Source organism: Oryctolagus cuniculus, chromosome 16 (assembly GCF_051225735.1).
Source record: "Oryctolagus cuniculus isolate XC-2025 breed Fujian yellow rabbit chromosome 16, ASM5122573v1, whole genome shotgun sequence".
Taxonomy (NCBI): Eukaryota; Metazoa; Chordata; class Mammalia; order Lagomorpha; family Leporidae; genus Oryctolagus; species Oryctolagus cuniculus.
The window spans coordinates 84,287,903-84,306,749 of record NC_142882.1 but is presented as its reverse complement, the minus strand read 5'-3'; the positions used below and the strand labels follow the sequence as shown (position 1 = coordinate 84,306,749).

General features: G+C 45.0%; 1 protein-coding gene across 2 annotated transcripts in view; it reads right to left on the bottom strand.

Annotated features, from left to right (window-relative positions):
- Nucleotides 1-18,847, bottom strand: part of ABCB1 (ATP binding cassette subfamily B member 1) — a 199,871-nt gene that overhangs the window by 75,424 nt on the left and 105,600 nt on the right. The window contains 4 exon segments of one of the 2 annotated variants that reach the window (NM_001082159.1): nt 4,686-4,854; nt 14,973-15,018; nt 18,253-18,323; nt 18,650-18,783. In NM_001082159.1, coding sequence (NP_001075628.1) covers nt 4,686-4,854; nt 14,973-15,018; nt 18,253-18,317 — 280 coding nt within the window. In that variant the 5' untranslated portion in view covers nt 18,318-18,323; nt 18,650-18,783. 2 annotated transcript variants of the gene reach the window in all.

Sequence of the window (18,847 nt, the reverse complement as noted above, 5' to 3'; positions counted from 1 at the left end):
AGCTATAGACAGTGAGAGAGAGAAACAGAGAGAAAGGTCTTCCTTACGTTGGTTCACTCCCCAAATGACTGCTACAGCCAGCGCTGAGCTGATCTGAAGCCAGGAGCCAGGTGCTTCCTCCTGGTCTCCCATGCAAGTACAGGCACCCAAGCACTTGGGCCATGCTCCACTGCACTCCCGGGCCACAGCAGAGAGCTGGACTGGAAGAAGAGCAACTGGGACTAGAACCTGGCACCCATATGGGATGCCAGTGCCGCAGGTGGAGGACTAACCAAGTGAGCCATGGCACCAGCCCAAAATTCATACCTTTTTTTTTTTTTTTTCTGATTCAATCTCCATTTTGGTTATTGGTCTGTTTTTTTTTTAAATTTTTTTAATTTCTAAGGGGGTGCAAACTGTTGAAATCTTTACTTAATGTATACTAAACTGATCCTCTGTAAAAAAAAAAAAAAAAGAAAAGAAATTATCAACTCCCAACTTGCCTCTCACTGGGATTAAACATGACAATAGGTCTGATCTGATTTCATCATCATTTAAAAAAAATCATCTATTATTTTTCACTTTATGTTTCTGTGTGGGAGCAAACTGTTGAAATCCTTACTTAATGTATACTAAGCTGATCTTCTGTATATTAAGATAATCGAAAATGAATCTTGATGTGAATGGAAGGGGAGAGGGAGTGGGAAAGGGGAGGGTAGTGGGTGGGAGGGACGGTATGTGGGGGAAGCCATTGTAATCCATAAATTGTACTTTGGAAATTTATATTCATTAAATAAAAGTTAAAAAATAAAAAAATAAAAAAGAATTTTATTTTTTTTTAATTTTTATTTAATGAATATAAATTTCCAAAGTACAGCTTATGGATTACAATGGCTTCCACCCCATAACGTCCCTCCCACCCCCAACCTTCCCCTTATCCACTCCCTCTCCCCTTCCATTCATATCAAGATTCATTTTCGATTTTCTTTATATACAGAAGATCAGTTTAGCATACATTAAGTAAAGATTTCAACAGTTTGCTCCCACACAGAAACATAAAGTGAAAAATACTGTTTGAGTACTAGTTATAGCATTAAATCTCAATGTACAGCACACTAAGGACAAAGATCCTACATGAGGAGTAAGTGCACAGTGACTCCTGTTGTTCACTTAACAAATTGACACTCTTGTTTATGGCATCAGTAATCACCCTAGGCTCTTGTCATGAGCTGCCAAGGCTATGGAAGCCCCCTGAGTTCACTGACTCTGATCATTTTTAGACAAGGCCATGGTCTAAGTGGAAGTTCTCTCCTTCCTCCCTTCAGAGAAAGGTACCTCCTTCTTTGATGACCCATTCTTTCCACTGGGATCTCACTCGTGGAGATCTTTCACTTAGGTTTTTTTTCCCCCCAGAGTGTCTTGGCTTTCCATGCCTGAAATACTCTCATGGGCATTTCAGCCGGATCCACATGCCTTAAGGGCTGATTATGAGGCCGGAGTGCTGTTAGGACATTTGCCATTCTATGGTTCTGCTGTGTATCTCACTTCCCATGTTGGACCATTCTCTCCCTTTTTTATTCTGTCAGCTAGTATTTGCAGACACTATTCTTGTTTATGTGATCCCTTTGGTTCTTAGTCCTATCATTACGATCAATTGTGAACAGAAATTGATCACTGGGACTAGTGAGATGGCATTGGTACATGCCACCTTGATAGGATTGAATTCGAATCCCCTGGTATGTTTCTAACTCTACTGATTGATCCCTGTTAGGAATTTGGAAAACATTATGTTGAGTGAAATAAGCCAATCCCAAAGGGACAAATACCACTTGTTCTCCTTGATAGGTGACAACTAACTGAGCACCAAAAAGGAAACCTGTTAAAGTGAAATGAATACTATGAGAAACGGTGACTTGATCAGCCCTCACCCTGACTGTTGATGAGCAGCTTAATATGTTATCCCTCTTAGTATTTTTTTTTGTTTGTTCTACTTAATACTTTTGGTTGAATACTGTAATCAATACACAATTCTTCTTAAGTACTGAAACTTAACTGAAAAGTGATCGCTGTTAAATATAAGAGTGGGAATAAGAGAGGGAAGAGATGTGCAATTTGGGACATGCTCAAGCTGATTTACCTCAAACAGTAGAGTTAGAAACATACCAGGGGATTCAAATTCATACATTTTTAAATATAAATTTCTCACAAACTTTTTAAAGCACACTTATATTATTCTAGAAAAATCAATCATGTTGTACATTTTAATGCAAACTTAAAAATGAACTGCCAAAGCTAAACAATACAATATGAAGTACTGTTTTCAAGTATTTGGTATTCAATTTTCCAAAAATTTATCCTTAAAAATTTTTCTAAGGGCTGGCACTGTGGCGTAGTCGGTAAAGCCTCTGCCTGTTGTGGCAGTATCCCATATGGGCACTGGTTCATGTCCTGGCTGCTCCACTCTGACCCAGCTCTCTGATATGGCCTGGGAAAGCAGTAGAAGTAGGCCCAAGTCCTTGGGCCTGCACCCACATGGGAGACCTGGAAGAAACTCCTGGCTCCTGGCTTCAGATCAGTGCAGCTCCGGCCATTGCAGCCAGTTGAGGAGTGAGCCAGCAGATGGAAGACCTCTCTTTTCTTTCTGCCTCTCCTCCTCTCTCTGTGTAACTCTGACTGACAAATAAATAAATCTTAACAAAAAGGAACAAAGGAACGAAGGAACGAAGGAAGGAAGGAAGGAAGGAACGAACCAGTGGATAGAAATATCTCTCTCACACTTTCAAATACATAAATAATCTTTTTTAAAGAGTTTCATATGTCTGTCACTCTGCCTTTCAAATAAATAAATTTGTTTGAAAAGGGGGAGGAGGCCAGTGTTGTGGTGGAGCAGGTTAAGCCACCACCTGCGATGCTGGCATCCTAGATGTGCTGGTTCTGGCTTCTCCACTTCCAATCTAGCTTCCTGCTAATTCACCTGGGAAAGCAGCAGAGTATGGCCCACATGTTTGGGACCCTGCACATATATGGGAGACCTGGAAAAAGCTCCTGGTTTCAGCATGGCCCAACCCTGGCTGCTGCAGCCATTTGGGGAATGAACCAGTAGATGGAAAACCTTTCTCTCTGTCTCTCCCTCTATCTCTGCCTTTCAAATAAATTAAAAAAAATTTTTTTCATGCGCCTCCCAGGTAAGTAGGGACATTTTTGTCCTTCTTTCTGGGGAAATGATTCAGAGCTTCAAAGGGCCAAAAGTAAGTCACTTTAAGCTAAGAAACACCACTAAATTTCCAAGTGAATTCACAAGCAGGCATTTTAAACATTTTTACTACCTGAGTGCAAACTGAGTTATAAGGCTTTGAGCAGTTTAAATAATCTATGCTTGACAAGAGGCTCCCAGGAAGCCCAGAGCTGTCAACGTGCCTATCCCCAATCACTTGTGTGAATCTGAGTGCGTGTGAGTGTGTGTGTGCTACAGTCAAACCATGTCGACAGTCTATTCATTTTTCCACTATCGTACAGAACGGTTTTACATCTTCTTTGGTAATTATCCAAAGGTCTTAGCTCTCGCCTCACTTAGATAATTCCAGTCCAGCAGTCCCCCAGGTGCATGGTTCTGTTTCCTCATTTGAGTGACAGCAGTCAACCCAGCGCTGCATGAGTGCGCACCATCACAAGAAGCATGGGCACAGTAGGATTTCCTACCAGTCATTCCTATGGATTTTAGCACAGTATATTGCTACAGTGGCTACATTTTACTTTTAGAAATCGTTTTCACTGTCTTACTGTACCTACCTTACAAATTAAGCTTTACCTTAGGTATATATTTAGAGGAAAAAAAAACAGTCTATATACAGTTGAGTACTATCCATGGTTTTAGGCACCCAGTGGGATCTTAGAACATATGCCCCGTGGATACAGGGAGCAGTGTAATGAGAAGACACCATCCACAAAGTCTCACATTCTCACCTACCTTTGGGTTGACACTCAAACACTCTCTCTTCCTACCTGTGACTGTAGGCAAACTCTCCTTGTTCCTGGCTAAAGCAAACCTTCCCCCCTGAGCATCAAATCGATTCCATCCCTTCCCAAGGACTTCACTCTAACAACCTCTTCCTTCTCACTGTCAGACACCACCTCACACTTCCTCCATTTTGCATTCTTTCCATTAACACACATTATGTCCTCTGTCCTAAAACACACACAGACCACACACACACACACACACACGTTCTCTTAGCTCCGGTTCTCCATTTCTGCATGTTTACTCAGGGCCCCACCCAACACTATGTCCAAAACCAGATTCCTGGTATTTACTGCCCAGGCTCTCCTCTGCCTTTCTCACCTCAGTTGACAACATTTCATATTTCCAGTGTCACAGGCTAAAAACTCGAGAGCCATCCTGGATTCCTCTCTCAAGCCCATATCCAATGTTCCAGGAAATCTCACAGCTGAGTCCTACTTAGGTTCCTGTATTTCTTCCTGAAGCTGTCTATGATACTTGCGACTTCACTGCACTCTCTTTTCTTACACATCTCCGTCAGCTCTCTGCTGTGATCCTCATGTGTATGATCTCCTTAAACTCCTGACAAACATACACCTACTCACACCACTAATCACACCAGTGTGTGCTCAGTATGGGCCCACGAATACCCAGGCAGTTGGTTTTCCTGCGAGTTCCCAACATGATCCATTTCAGACACAGTACTTACTCATGTTAAGATTAGTGATGTTTGCTGGAATCATATTTCCTGGGTTTGAAAAGCTGTCCGTCATGTCTCCAAACACCAGCATCATGAGGGGCAGTGCAGCTCCATGGATGATGGCAGCCAAGGTCCCCACCACCATGTACAATTTATCAAGCCAATTTGAATAGCGGAACTGAAAAAAAAAAGAAGCAGAATTCAGGCACAAGTGGCAATTTCATGGAGGGACTGCCCCATATTTAAAATATATACAAAATCCAAACATTTTTCAGACTACCACTGCCTACACCCTAAGCCACCTTCTGCCTTCATTAAACTACTGTAAGGGTCTCAACAGAAACGTGCATTTGATCCTCCTATTGCGTTCTGGCCTACTTCTTCATTTTGTCTTCTTTTCTCACATGAGTCTCTTATTGTACTATAATATGAATATAGTATTTGTTGCTACAGTTTCTCAGGATAGAAGCCATTTTTCTGCTCATGGGAAAAAAATGTGGAAGCCAAAGGGCCCTCGAGGATGCCTCTGAGGAAACGTTCTAGTGCTTGAAGAAAGTACCCTGGGTTGGCCAGCGCCGCGGCTCACTAGGCTAATCCTCCGCCTGCGGCGCCGGCACACCGGGTTCTAGTCCCGGTCAGAGCGCCGGATTCTGTCCCGGTTGCCCCTCTTCCAGGCCAGCTCTCTTCTGTGGCCCGGGAGTGCAGTGGAGGATGGCCCAAGTCCTTGGGCCCTGCACCCCATGGGAGACCAGGAGAAGCACCTGGCTCCTGGCTTCAGATCAGTGCGGTGCGCCGGCCGCAGCGGCCATTGGAGGGTGAACCAACGGCAAAAGCAAGACCTTTCTCTCTCTCTCTCTCTCTGTCCACTCTGCCTTTCAAATAAATAAATAAATAAATAAATAGAAAGAAAGAAAGAAAGTACCCTGGGTTAAAGATTCGCTGCATAACAGAATTTGCAAGAGCATAAAATAATTTTGACATAGTTAGGCCTGAATACTGAGGAGGAGGAAAGACACGAGTCAGAGGCGTGCTTCTCATGGATCATGTTTCCTGCGAAGTCAGAACACAGCCATCACGGATGATCACTGCACATCTGCATTACTGATCAACTGCAGATGAGCCACAGGAAGGAGAGGTAGCTTTCTCTGGATCCAGAAAATGATGGAAGAGGACATATTAGGAAGAGCCAACCCAGGGCCTACGTGGGAAGAAATTGCTACCTCTCCAGTATAACTCAAGGAACCACACTCAGATTGAAGAAAGTCAAATGAAACAAAAACCAGAAATGGAAATCGGATCAAACCTGCTGCGGGCATCTGTGCATAAACCCCAGGCAGGGGCCATCACGTGGATGCCCCACATCTCTGTGGGCAACAGGACTGCAATCCAGAGAAGCAACTGGGGAAAAAGCCTCAGGTCAAGGCAGACAATACAAACCCAGGTGGGAAGCACAGATCACGCAGCATGGAAGACACAGTGGTGCACAACAGCAAGGTTTTGGAGCTTACCCGTATTTCCCAAGGAGACGGAACCAATCCACAAGTTAGCTAACAAGGAAGGCGTTCCAGCCAGAAGGCACAGTAAGCAGAGGCAAGAAAGATGACGACATTCTCAGAGGAGCCAGGGGTCTGTGGGGCTCCAGGTGGGAACTGTGGAAGCAGGAGGAAAGCATATTGACCGAGAGGCCCCCTGCACTGTGCCGGAGCACGGCAGAAGAGACAAGGGTTCCAGGGGAATTAGGGCAGAGACATCTCATCCAGTCCAATTCGGATGTTCATCCTGGAAGTCACAGGAAGAATCCCAAGTCTGAGAGACAGTTTTACCACTCTAGCATGTGCAGCAGAAGCCGCAGGTGTAATCAAAGCTATCCAGTTGGTAAGGAATGTGTGGGATTAAGAATAATTTGGATATGAAGTAACAGAGTTAGCACGTTAACTGCCCTCTTGATGACCCTGGAGCAAAAGGAGAAAGAGAAAGGATGGTTATAAGAAAGGGTTGCAAGGTCAAGGGCGGTCTAGTTAATGAAGTCGTGTTTACAGATAAATCAATCAAGAAGACAAAAAAAAGTGAAAATACAGGAAGCAAACTGAAACAATGTCCTAGACAGTAAAGGAAGCAGTTATTTCAAGAACCAGGGTCAAGGGATCCACAGTGGATGTTCTACACAGCCGGTGAAACAAGATCTTCAAGAAACGCTCCAAGTTGCCTTCAGTGCTGGAAGAGGGTAGAGCCCCCTCTGCAATGAAGGGATGCAGTCTGTCACCACCTTAACCCAGTGATCAAACTTAACATCACCAACTGGAGTCTATTTTGACATTTGGTATTTCCAGATATGAGGAGACATGAAATACACAGCATTCCCTACGCAATTTTCTTACCAAAACATTTCTCTGAATGTAATCAAACCTTTAGCTCTAACTTTCAGCATGTAATAACCACAAAGTGTGGAAAACCAGCTGACATCACAAGGAAGCACTCAAAATAGTCAAAAAGGTAAGACATTCTACAGGACAACCAACCCAGTGTTTTTAACATGTCAGTTTCATTTTAAAAGAGGAGGCACTTGCTCCAGACTCAGGAGACATAACACTCAAATGCACTGACTGACAATAAGTCAATCATAAAAGACATGCCAGAAATAATTGAAAAAATTTGAAGATGAGCTGAGCATCACGTAATATTAAGAAATTATTTACTTTGTTAAATGTCATCACTATATTGTGTTTTATAGAAAATTGGTTTATTATTTCTTTTTTGAGTAGCAGAGAGAAATGACACAAAGAAAGAGTTCCCATCTGTTGGTTAATACCCCAAATGCACACCACAGCAAGCACCGGGCCAGGAAGAAGCTGCGAGCCAGGAACTCAATCTAAGTCTCCCAGTGAGCGACAGCAATCTAATTACTTGAGCCATCACTGCCGCCTCCCCGGGTCTGCATTAGCAGGAAGCTGGAGTCAGGATCGCAGCCAGGCTTTGAATCCAGGCACTGTGATGTGGGTAGGCAGGCATCTTAACTCCCAGGCTAAATGCGCACACTAGGGAAACATTTTACAGAAAACTTTTTGAGCTATACATCGAGGTAGTTATGTATGTAGTTTCAGATGAAATGTGGTAAAATGTTAATTACTGGCTATAAACAACCCATATGTGAATGTGGATTTTATGAGTCTGAATGTTTTCATGATACTAAGTTGGTGGAAAAAAAGGATAGTTCTCAAACAGGCCAAGGTGTCTCTTTATCAAACCGCAAGAAACAAGGTAAGAGTATGTACTGACACAGATACGTTTCCAGGGATACAGACAGCTGGCAGAGGCCAGAACCTCAGGGTTCCTTCTGACATGAAGCGAGACTGATTTCTGGAGAGAGAGGTGAGAAGCTCTGAGGAGAGTGGAAGTGTAACACTGAGTAGGGTAAAAGCTGCCATCAATGCCCTGTTTCTGTGGCTTCCCAGCAAGGAGTGACTTTAAAAGAGGAAAATCCCTGTTAAACCTGAAGCCTCACATTCCAGTTACTGGATGAGGAAAACATCCATGGGGAGAGACAATCTTATGAAGCTGTTAAGAGGATAATGCTGAGACAATGCAAGAAATTTTTAATAAGCATACACTGCAAAATATGCTAGGTAAGCAGTTCTTGTCATTGGTTTTGCAAATGCAATCATTAGTAAGACTTTGCAGGCTCTTAAGGGTCAAGCAGCAGCTGACCAAAAAACAGCTGCAAAACACCAGGTGGAACTGAAGAAAGGCATAAAATATTATAATTACAATCTTTTAGGAAAAAAAAAGCGGAGAGTGTTCAGTAAGAGACTGACAGGGAAGAGAGAGGGGCTGACCAGTGCTGAAGGCCAAGGGCACAGAGGTGGAGGAAGAGGGCAGGGCACTGGTGCAGGCACCACTCAGCAGGCTAGGGGGGGGGGGACTTGACTTTACTGTGGTGCCTGGGCTGGAGAGTGAGGTCAGCTCATTCATTCAACACTGCGTTACTTACTGAGTGCCTAGTAAGGGCCAGCCTTGGTGTCAGGTACTGGCAAGGACACTGAATGAGGCAGGCCACCTGTTCTCAGGAGGCTTACACTCCAGCGCAGGTAGGAGAGGCAGAGATGCATGCAACACACATTCAGCATCTCAGCTCCTAGCAAAGTCCCAGGCACTGCTCTGGGCACTTGGGATGTAGCCATGATCAAGACACGTAAAAACTCCATCCCCAGAGGGCTTGCATCCAAAGACCAAGAAGTGTGAACAAGCAACCAGACAGAGATAGGCACTAAGGAGAAGTATCACCCAGGGGCATGGGCCCCAGCGTCAGTGGAGGAACGTCTCTGAAGAGGTCACACCCACAGTGAGACTGCAGCGACGGGAAGAGTGCATTCATCGTGGGACGATCCGGGCACAGAGCACTGCAGAAGCAAATACAAGGCCCTCGCATGTGTCTGGAGGACCCAAAAGAATGAGCAGGACAAGGGGGAAGACATGTCTGCAGGGAAGTCCCAGGAGTGACAGAGGTCAGACTATGTGGGCCCTTATTGTCAGAGGAAGCAGTTTGGCTTTGATTCTCAACTTCCCAGGCAAGGAGAAGGAAGAGGCATGCCAACACTTGAAGGAAGGGACTCAGGCACAGTGACGTGGCTGCTATGGGTAGACATTTGGAAGGGCAAATGGAAGGAGGGGTACTAGGAAGAAAGAACAGCAGGAAAGTCAAGGCTGGCATGGTGGGTGCTGTCAAGGCCCCTCCAGTAAGCCTACCTGGGTGTGTGTCTCTTTACATAGTGAGTGGGACTCTGCAGATGCCAAGGATCTTGAGATGGGGAGATTCTCCTGGATTCTCCACTGGACCCAGTGTGCTCACAAAGGTGTTTCAAAGAGGGAGGCAGGGGGCTCAGAGGCAGGAGTAGTAGATGTGGTGGCTGAAGGAGGAGGTTGCAGTGACCCACACAAGGGGCTAGGAGGCCAGGAAACTCCAAAACCTGAAAAGGGGAGGGAAGAAGATTCTCCCCTTGAGCTTCCAGGAGGAGCCCAGTCCTTGGGACTCCTTGATGTCACCCAGTGAGAACTCAGACTCCAGAACTGCAAGGTACTAAGTTTGCATTGTTTGAAGCCACTAAGCTGGTGGCATTTTCCTACAACATCAGTAAGAAAAGAATATGCAGGGTCCAAAGAGGGATAATAAAGAGGAAGGGCACAGCTGGAAGCAATCAGAAGTTGTTGTCAAAGACTGATCCATCTGTGAGTTCACATTTCATAGATGAAAGCTCTCCCAGAAGCTAAGCCCAGGTTCTCGCCCACACGTGTAATTTCCCAAGGTGCGGTATGGGTGGAGTTGTTGGAAACAAAGCAGTCAAAGAATGCTGAGCCTTGGGCTTATTTATAAAGTTCCCAAAAATACTACCAAGAACAGTAGAGACAATCCAATGTCAAAGCCCTGAAAGAAGGAATAGTAACTAGAAATTGTAAACTGGTAAAGTTTACCACACTCAAAAAGGACAGAAGATAGCATAAGTTTGCAGAGCGAAACTCAAATGAAAAGGAGCTTTCACAAGAGGATAAAAAAAATTGTTTAGAAATGACTGTGTGGAAGCAGAGGGATGTGAACACCACCACCGACTCCAGAGACAGGGGTCAAGGAGCTCACTCGGCAGGCAAAGGCAACACAAGAAAAGGCCAAAGATCTGGGAGTCAGTATTGGCAGACTCTGATATCACAGAAGCAAACAGAACCAACCACATGACAGACAGCGCCAAGTGCTGGAGAGGTGAACGTGGCATTTGAAAATATCCACAGAGGTGGGCAATGTGGCACCCTGGGCTAAGTTACAGCTTGGGAAGGCGTCATCCCAGCTGATGGAGTGCCTGAGATCAAATTCTGCTTCCACCTCTAACCTAGTTTCCTGCTAATGAGCACCCTTGGAGTTGGTAGATGGTGGCTCATGTGTTTTGTTCCCGGGTGCCCATGTGGGAGTGTAGAGTTCCTGGCTCCTGGCTTCAGCCTGGCCCAGCCCTGGCTGTTGCAGGCATTCAGGGAATGAACCAGTGGATGGAAGATCTCTATCTCATTTGCTCTGCAACTCTGCATTTCGAAACCTATTTAAAAAAAAAAAAAGACCACTGAATTTAGTGAGTGATGGAAAGAGAAGCCAAACTACAACAGAAAGAGAAATGACTGGAAGACAAAACCAAGAAAGAAACAAAGGCAGCTCCTGTGTGTTAAGGAAAGGTGGAAGGAAACGGCTCCAAGGACAATAAGGCAATGAAAGACACCTGCCATGTCCATGAAAATGAACACACCCACTTCAGAGAGAGACCAAAAAAGGCAAAGAAGGACAACGTCAGGTCCTTGAGCAGACACAGGAGTTGGCAGCCAAAGTTCACTGCATGTCTCCTCTGCTGTAATAGAAAGGAGGAGTGAACAGATCCACATACAGGTAGGTCTCTAAGATTACTGCCGCTGTCAAGGAGTGGTTATTCACGCAATCATAAAAGTCACCCAGGCTGGCAGGAGCACTGGGAATACAAAGGTGACAGATAACCGAGTGGCAATACCTTTAGTACCTAGGTTATCAGAAGATAACAGCATCAGCAGAGGACCCTTCAGTCCTGAGCATACACCGTTCAATCATGAACTCAGAGTGCAGCAGTTCCTAAAACAACGGGGCAACTCTGGGTGAGATCCAGGCCTGCCCACCTTACGAGCCGGATGGCTCAGCATTTGAATGTGCTGCTTCATTTCTGGGTCCACTTCTTCATTTGGAACCTGAGGATAACTCAAATTCCCATGTCTCAGTGCTACTGTGAGGACTAAGTTGAACAACACAAGGGTACTTCAAAGACTTTGTAGAAAACTGAATTAAAAGATAAGTACATTTTGCTGCAGAAAAATTTTGAAACTCATGCATGTGATGGGTCTTCAAAGAATTGATGAAAAGTGCCTATTACAGGAAAATCAGTCATGGATTTAAAAACAATTTTGCAACAAAATGAAGTTCCTTTTAATTCCACTTTTCTGTAAGCTTTCTGAAGTAACTTGGTACATGTGGGTGGTTACACAAACGCCTGGTTCAGTGGAAACGTTCATCACATTTAGCTATTAGCTATTTAGATAGAAATGAATGGCTCAGTGAGATGCGAGCAGAGATGCCTGCAGTCCATGCTCACAGCTGCACCTGCAGCACTGCTGGCCGGAGTGCGTGGTCTTCAGGGAGGTCCCCGCGTGCAGGACCATGCAGGACCTGTAGGCCAACTTGGAATCTTCACGCTCTTATTTCCCTTTGCCCACTTCCTCGTTGCTTTTATTCTATTTTTGCATTTTTATAAATGTTTAAACTTACAAATATGATATAATAAAGGCTGGTAAAAAATGAAGACCTATTTCTTCCTTCTTTCATTACTTGCTCAAGACTGCTAGGAAGTCTCATGGTAGAAATCCCTGTGAGTTAAGAGACACTGTGTGCAGAAAAGAGTTAACTGAGGTGGCCGTGTTTACAAAGGCCTGTGTACATGGTTGGTCCTTGGCTGGCATCCAGATACTGATTTTAGGAGTTAGCACCAGTCTACATACGGCCATAAATGCTGAGGTTTATGCTGAGTACCTGCCATCCTGCTGTGAGTCTGCAATTTTGGTACATGCTAGGGGAAGGGTGCCTACATGCTCAGCCTCCAGTAAGAATCTTGGACTTACTTATAAAGTCAAGCACCTTTTTCTGCTATGTAGTATTCCAATATACTGACAAACTCATCGCAGGCAGAAATTAAGTTTGACCTGTGGGACTCCACTGGAACAGTACTACAGAAGCCTGGGCCAGGTTCTTCTAAACTGCTCCCAAATACCTCTTACCACTGCTGTCCTTCCCCCCACTACCATGACTGATCCATCCATCCATCCGTCTGTCTATCCACTATCAGAGAGGTAGCTGCAAGGATTAAACGAGTTCATACACAAACCATTCAGAACACCACCAGGTGGGGCTGGCGCTGTGGCTAGGCCTCCACCCATGGTGCCAGCTTCCCACATGGGCACCGGTTTGTGACTCAGCTGCTCCTCTTCCGATCCAGCTCCTTGATACTACCTAGAAGGCAGTAGAAGATGGCCCAAGTACCCCTACACCTGCATGGGAGACCCAAAGAAGTTTCTGGCCTCAGATCAGCTCAGCTCCAGCCATTGCAGCCATTTGGGGAGTGAACCAGCAGATGGAAGACCTTTCTCTCTGTCTCTCCCTCTCTCTGTAACTCTACCTCTCAAATAAATAGATAAATAAAATCTTTTTTAAAAAAAACAGGAACATAATATTCTATGTGTGTCATTACTTCACATTCAAACTCCAAGCCTTTGTTCTTTTATAGCTCAAATTGAGTACTGGGATCACCCCTCTATATAGCAGGTTTGTTAACTTTTCTAAACTATAAGACTTGTAGGGTTTTTAAAAATCTTAAACCAAAATAAAAACTAAACTATAAAGGACAGAATTGTTGTGGTCTCCAAGTGAGAGAACTGCAATTAAACCTTGGGCATAAACCTAACTTTAACACAAAAGCTTCTTTTTATATAAGAATGCAAGAGTGAAATCTAAAACAAAACTGTCACTTGGCTGATCAAGTGCATTGACTGAGAAATACAGTCTTATTTCCCCCAAAGTTCTTAAGAGTGAAGACAGAACAAAAGGACAAGCCATACAAGGGCAACTGTAGCACAGCAAGATGGAGATCACTTAAGATGACCACACAGGAGAGGACAGTGAGCCTAGCAGTTGAGAAGTCCACTGGAGCGCCTGGGTTCGATTCCCAGCTCCCATCAACTCAAGACTCTGGGAGGCAGTAGTAACGACTCAGGTCCTTGGGTTCCTGCCACACACATGGGAGACCTGGATTGACTGCCTGCCATCCCCAGCTGTTGTGATCATATCTGGGGGAGTGAAACAGAAGATGGGGAAGCACTCTTGCTTGCTGACTTGCTGCCTCTCAAATAAAAATTTTAAAAACATCCAAAAAGAAAACTACAGAGTCACTGATGTAAAAGTTATATGACTGCTTTTCAACCTACAACTATTTTTATACCCAGTTTACTAAGATCCCATTTTACAACCTCCCCACTACTTAACAAATGCCTAGTGTGTCTTTAGTGAAATAAGACTTGATTGATTTAGTCATCTTCCGGGTTCTAAACCCTGGAGCAGTTCATCTAACAGTTCACCTGAGTTCATCTAAGTTTACAATCTTTCCCTGGTAATGTGCCTGGGACAGCAGACACTTGGGGCTCTGCCATCAACGTGGAAGACCCAGATAGAGTTCCGGGATCCTGGCTTCAGCCTGGCCCGCCCCGGTTGTTGTGGCTACTTGGGGAGTGAACCAGCAAATGGAAAAATCACTTTCTCTGTCTCTGCCTTTCAAATAAATAAAATAAATCCTTTTAAAAAAATCCAAGTAGATAGGTCATCAACCAGCCAAACAGATCAAATCCCTGCCTTACTCCAATAGTGACTAAAGAAAAGCTTCTATACGACCACCATGCAGCCAGTAAAAGGAGTAACAAGCTGTGGCAAAGTGGCTTAAGCTGCCATCTGCAGCACTAGCAACCCATATGGGTGCCAGTTCAAATCCTGGCTGCTCCTCTTCCTATCCAGCTCCCTGCTAATGCACCTGAGAAAGCAATGGAAGATGGCCCAAGTGCTTGGGACCCTGAACCAAGGTGAAAGACTCAGATGAAGCTCCTGGCTCTGGCCTGGCACAACCCAGGCTGTTGCGGTCACTTGGGGAGTAAACCAGCAGATGGTAGATAGATCTCTTTCTCTGTAACTCTGCCTTTCAAATAAATAAATAAAACTTAAAAAAGCAGTAACAAGGTTTATTAAGTTTTTCATACTCTAGGCTTTCAGCACTGCGAACTAGTGGCACAGCCAAGTCACTGTCACTACGACCCACTGTTACCTTCTGTTATTAGAGGTGCTGGGGACTTTGACCTGCCAGGATTGCAGAGCCATTAAAGCCAGCACTCCCTGGGCTGACTTCCTCTTTCCAGATGGCAAAGGCCATCACCAGGAGAAGTGTTTGTGCAGATAGCAGATCACTGGCAATGCAACATTTCACCAATGAGAGAACTGAAATGCAGGCCAGGAAGGGCGGTTGTTGATGAACAATGCACACAGCAAACTGCAGTCAGGGTTCCCCAATGAGCTAACTCAAACCAATTTGTTTTGCCTTTCCACAAACATATTCTGCAAGAAAATACTACACCTGATGAAATAACACCTACGTCAGGAGAAGCTGAAATTCCAACAAATTTCAAATAATGAATAGATTCAAAACTCACCATTGCAAATGCGCTGACAGTTGGTCTCTTTTCCTTTTCTTTTTTACTGAAAAACAGCAATGGGATAACAAACTTTAAAAATTGCACAAATCTTTTTTTTTTAAAGTAAGCGCACCACTGTTCCACAGGAATACAAAGGTTATAAACAATAATCAAATCAAAAGATGTCAATTTCACTTATTCATTGTTTTGGTACTCAAATATTTAAGACTAAAATTTATATATCTTATAGTTAACTACAAATAGGACAAAGATAATGTCCATGTTTTTAGTAAAAAGCAGGTTAATAATAGCATAATTTATGAAGTTTAAATAGAAATATTTACAAGTGTTATTTATCACTGAGTAATAGTATTCATATAAAAATATTTTCTTCCTTTTGACCCTGGCATTTCCTAATTTTTCTATGACAAATACACAGCCACGTTTTCAGTCAGGAAAAATATTTATTAAAAAGGGAAGTTTATTGATCCTATTCTAATCAGAAAATCACTTATGCTCTCAGAAATTAATTTTCTCAGTGACCATCTAGTGATTCTAGCACTAAATACTGTAATACCCAGGTATTACCCTTAATCATTCCCTTTACTAACAGACAGCTCTATCAGATGCTGGATGTAACCAGCCTAAAGGGAGGGGGGTGCTCTCTGAGCAAATCTAATTCCGAAAGGATGTCTAGAGCTCTAAATGAACCATTATAAAAATAAATGCAATCTGGCCGGCGCCACGGCTCAATAGGCTAATCCTCCACCTAGGGGCGCCGGCACACCGGGTTCTAGTTCTGGTCGGGGCACCGGATTCTGTCCCGGTTGCCCCTCTTCCAGGCCAGCTCTCTGCTGTGGCCAGGGAGTGCAGTGGAGGATGGCCCAAGTCCTTGGGCCCTGCACCCCATGGGAGACCAGGAGAAGCACCTGGCTCCTGCCTTCGGATCAGTGTGGTGCGCCGGCTGCAGCACGCCAGCCGTGGCGGCCATTGGAGTGTGAACCAGCGGCAAAAGAAGACCTTTCTCTCTCTCTCACTATCCACTCTGTCAAAAAAAAAAAAAAAAAAATTAAATTAAATGCAATCTAGAAACTACAGCTGAAAATGTTCTGTGAAATGTCAAAGGCTGTCCTCAGGCATAAGAGGTCAGATACTATTTTGAGCCCAGATTCAAGTGAATCTAATTCTGCTTGCTTGTCTTCCATTGTATGTAACTGCCACCTAGGACACAAAGGCCAACAAACCATGACAAACCAGCCTTATCTTCATCTATTTTTCTATGTATAAAAGACCACCAGGGAAAAGAATTGCTTTTACACAGGTGTTTTAAATTCAAAAAGTAAATTCATCTTTGTCTTTGTTCTTTCCACTAAGCGAGGTCAAAAGAGGTGAAAACAGTTTAAACACTTCTGAAAAATCTGGAGTTGGCCTCTATTTGGCTTTGGAATTATGTTAGATGGACATAAAAACACATTAAACACACAAACATAACTCTTCAGGTTGGTTCCCACCCCATTCCCAGTAAAGCCATGGTTTCAAGTATCCTTGGAATCAGGATGAGAGGAGAAAAAGTCTAAATAGTTGAGTTTTAGCTCTAAGCTTTGTTATTTATTTTTTCAGACTCAACACTTCACTTACAATGTTCCAGGCACTAAAAACTTCCCATACACAATTTGTAAACAACTCCATGAGGAAAGCACATTTTTGTCCTTTCATTTGGATATGAGAAAACTGCACAAGAGGGAGGAGTTAATTTAACTCTTCCAAGATCTGACAGCTGGAACAAAGTATTTAAACCACAAGGTCTGATAACGACCACTAAGACTACCATGTGCCTCATGTTGCGCAGATATGCAGTTTCATACAAACTCTCACCCCTACCGGACTACTCTGTCCTCACTGGCACAAGCACACGGCTTACAGAGCCCACCGCTCATCAGTGGTGACGAGAGTAATGGCAACACCTGAACTAAAAACGGATTCTTGGTGTGAAGGAATTTGCAGGCCATGGTAACAACCAATAATAAAATGAAGACACACATGGGATCAAACCTTTTTCTTTACTATTTCCCTCTTGATGCCCTCAGCCATTCCTTATGTCATCAGTATGTAACTCTATACTACCAAGGGGAAAAAACCGAAAGTTAAAATCCAAAGTGGAATATCTTCCCTCTATTCTAGGGAGTCTTTCTGTTTATCTGAAAATCGAAAGGACATCTTATAAGGATGTAATTTATCCAGATTAAACCATTATTATTCTATTACACTTGAATTCCTTTTTCCCTGGCACCACAGATGCCCAGGCCTGGCTGTAATTTGTTATTTTTCTATAGGGTGCTTGTTCCTTTTAGTGAGGAAAGGTATTTAGAAACCAAGAGCTGGCACAAGGCATGCTCACATGCTACCTGCTGCTTTCAGTGAAATGGAAAACGAACTACTACAAGTTCATGACTTCATATTAAAATTTCCAACTCAAATTTAATATTATTGCTTAAAAACATATTTGCTTCCCCATTTGTATTTTTTTCTTACACTGAAAAGCTTGACTTCTAATAATAATAATGTTTTCAGCAAGTAGTTTTAGTGTAAAGTTCATATTACATTCACTACTAACAATTAATACACTACATGGGATGCCAGTATGCCCCTACTGGACTGCCTGGGTCTGAGTGCCAGGTGGGCTCCTGATTCCAGCTCCCTGCTAAGTTACACCCCGGGAGGCAGCAGGTGATGGCTTAAGTACAAGGGTCTCTACCACCCTTGTGGGAGACCCCAACTCAGTGCTCAACCCTGGCTTTTGACAGCACCTGGAGACAGCCGGAGAGCTGCCTACCTTTCCTATCCATAAATAAATAAATAAAATAAACTTCCACAGTGGTGAAAATTTCCTTAAGACAATTATTTTCCCTATGTCGTTCCAGTAGCAATTTCAGATACAGACATTCACTGAGAGCTAAAATAAAATTAAAAAATCAAGGTCCCAGGTGCCTTGCCACAGACACGCAGGGGTGACGTAGCTGCTTACTGTGCAGCAAGAGCCTGGACCACAGGGCCGACCACAAGCAGCGTGGGGCTCATGGGAGCAAAAGTTCTGCACCAAAAAAGGATGTGAGCCTTGGCCCGCTCTTGGGGTCTCGCCAAGGCCACCTTACAGAGGCGGGCTGGGGTGAAGGCCGGAAGCCATCACCATCATCACCACCATCACCAACGTCATCACCGCTTCAAAACTGGGGCTCCAAAAAGGTCGCCTCCACCCCCTGCAGCCACGCCGACGACAAAGCTGCGCCCCACAGCTTACTTTCTCTTGTTCAGCTTGTACATGTTCTTCCCGAGCCGTCCATTGCGTTCCCCTTCGATGTCCATGGTGACCTGAAGGGACAGCGAAGCTCAGTAGTGAAAGCCCACCGTGCGGGAGCCAGGCGAAGACGACTGCGCGCCTGGGCCGCCCCCGCACCTTGCCCGCCCCCGCACCTTGCCCGCCCCCGCACCTTGCCCGCAGCCCCCGCGTCCAGCCCGGGGCGCGCAGCCGGCGCCCCCAACTCCGCGCAGGACGCAGCTCAGGCGCCCCCTGAGTGACCGCGGCCCCCGCGGACCTGGGCAGAGACCGCTCCCTGCCCCCGCATCCGCCCTCAGGAAGCCCCTTTCCCAGGGGACCCACGCTCGGGACGCCGGCGCCCCGCGCCCCGCGCCGCTACCTCAGCCTTCCGCGGGGGAACGTCGCCCCCCGAGACCCGCGTCCGCCAAGAAGACACTCAGCCTTCGCGAAGGGGGCGAAGGAGGCGGACCGCGGCGGCGGGCTCCCGGAGCTTCGAAGAGCCGCTCCTCGACTGCGGGCGGCGGCCCGGGGCTGCCGGCTGGGCGAGGCGGGCGTGCGCTCCCCGCCCGGCGCCGGC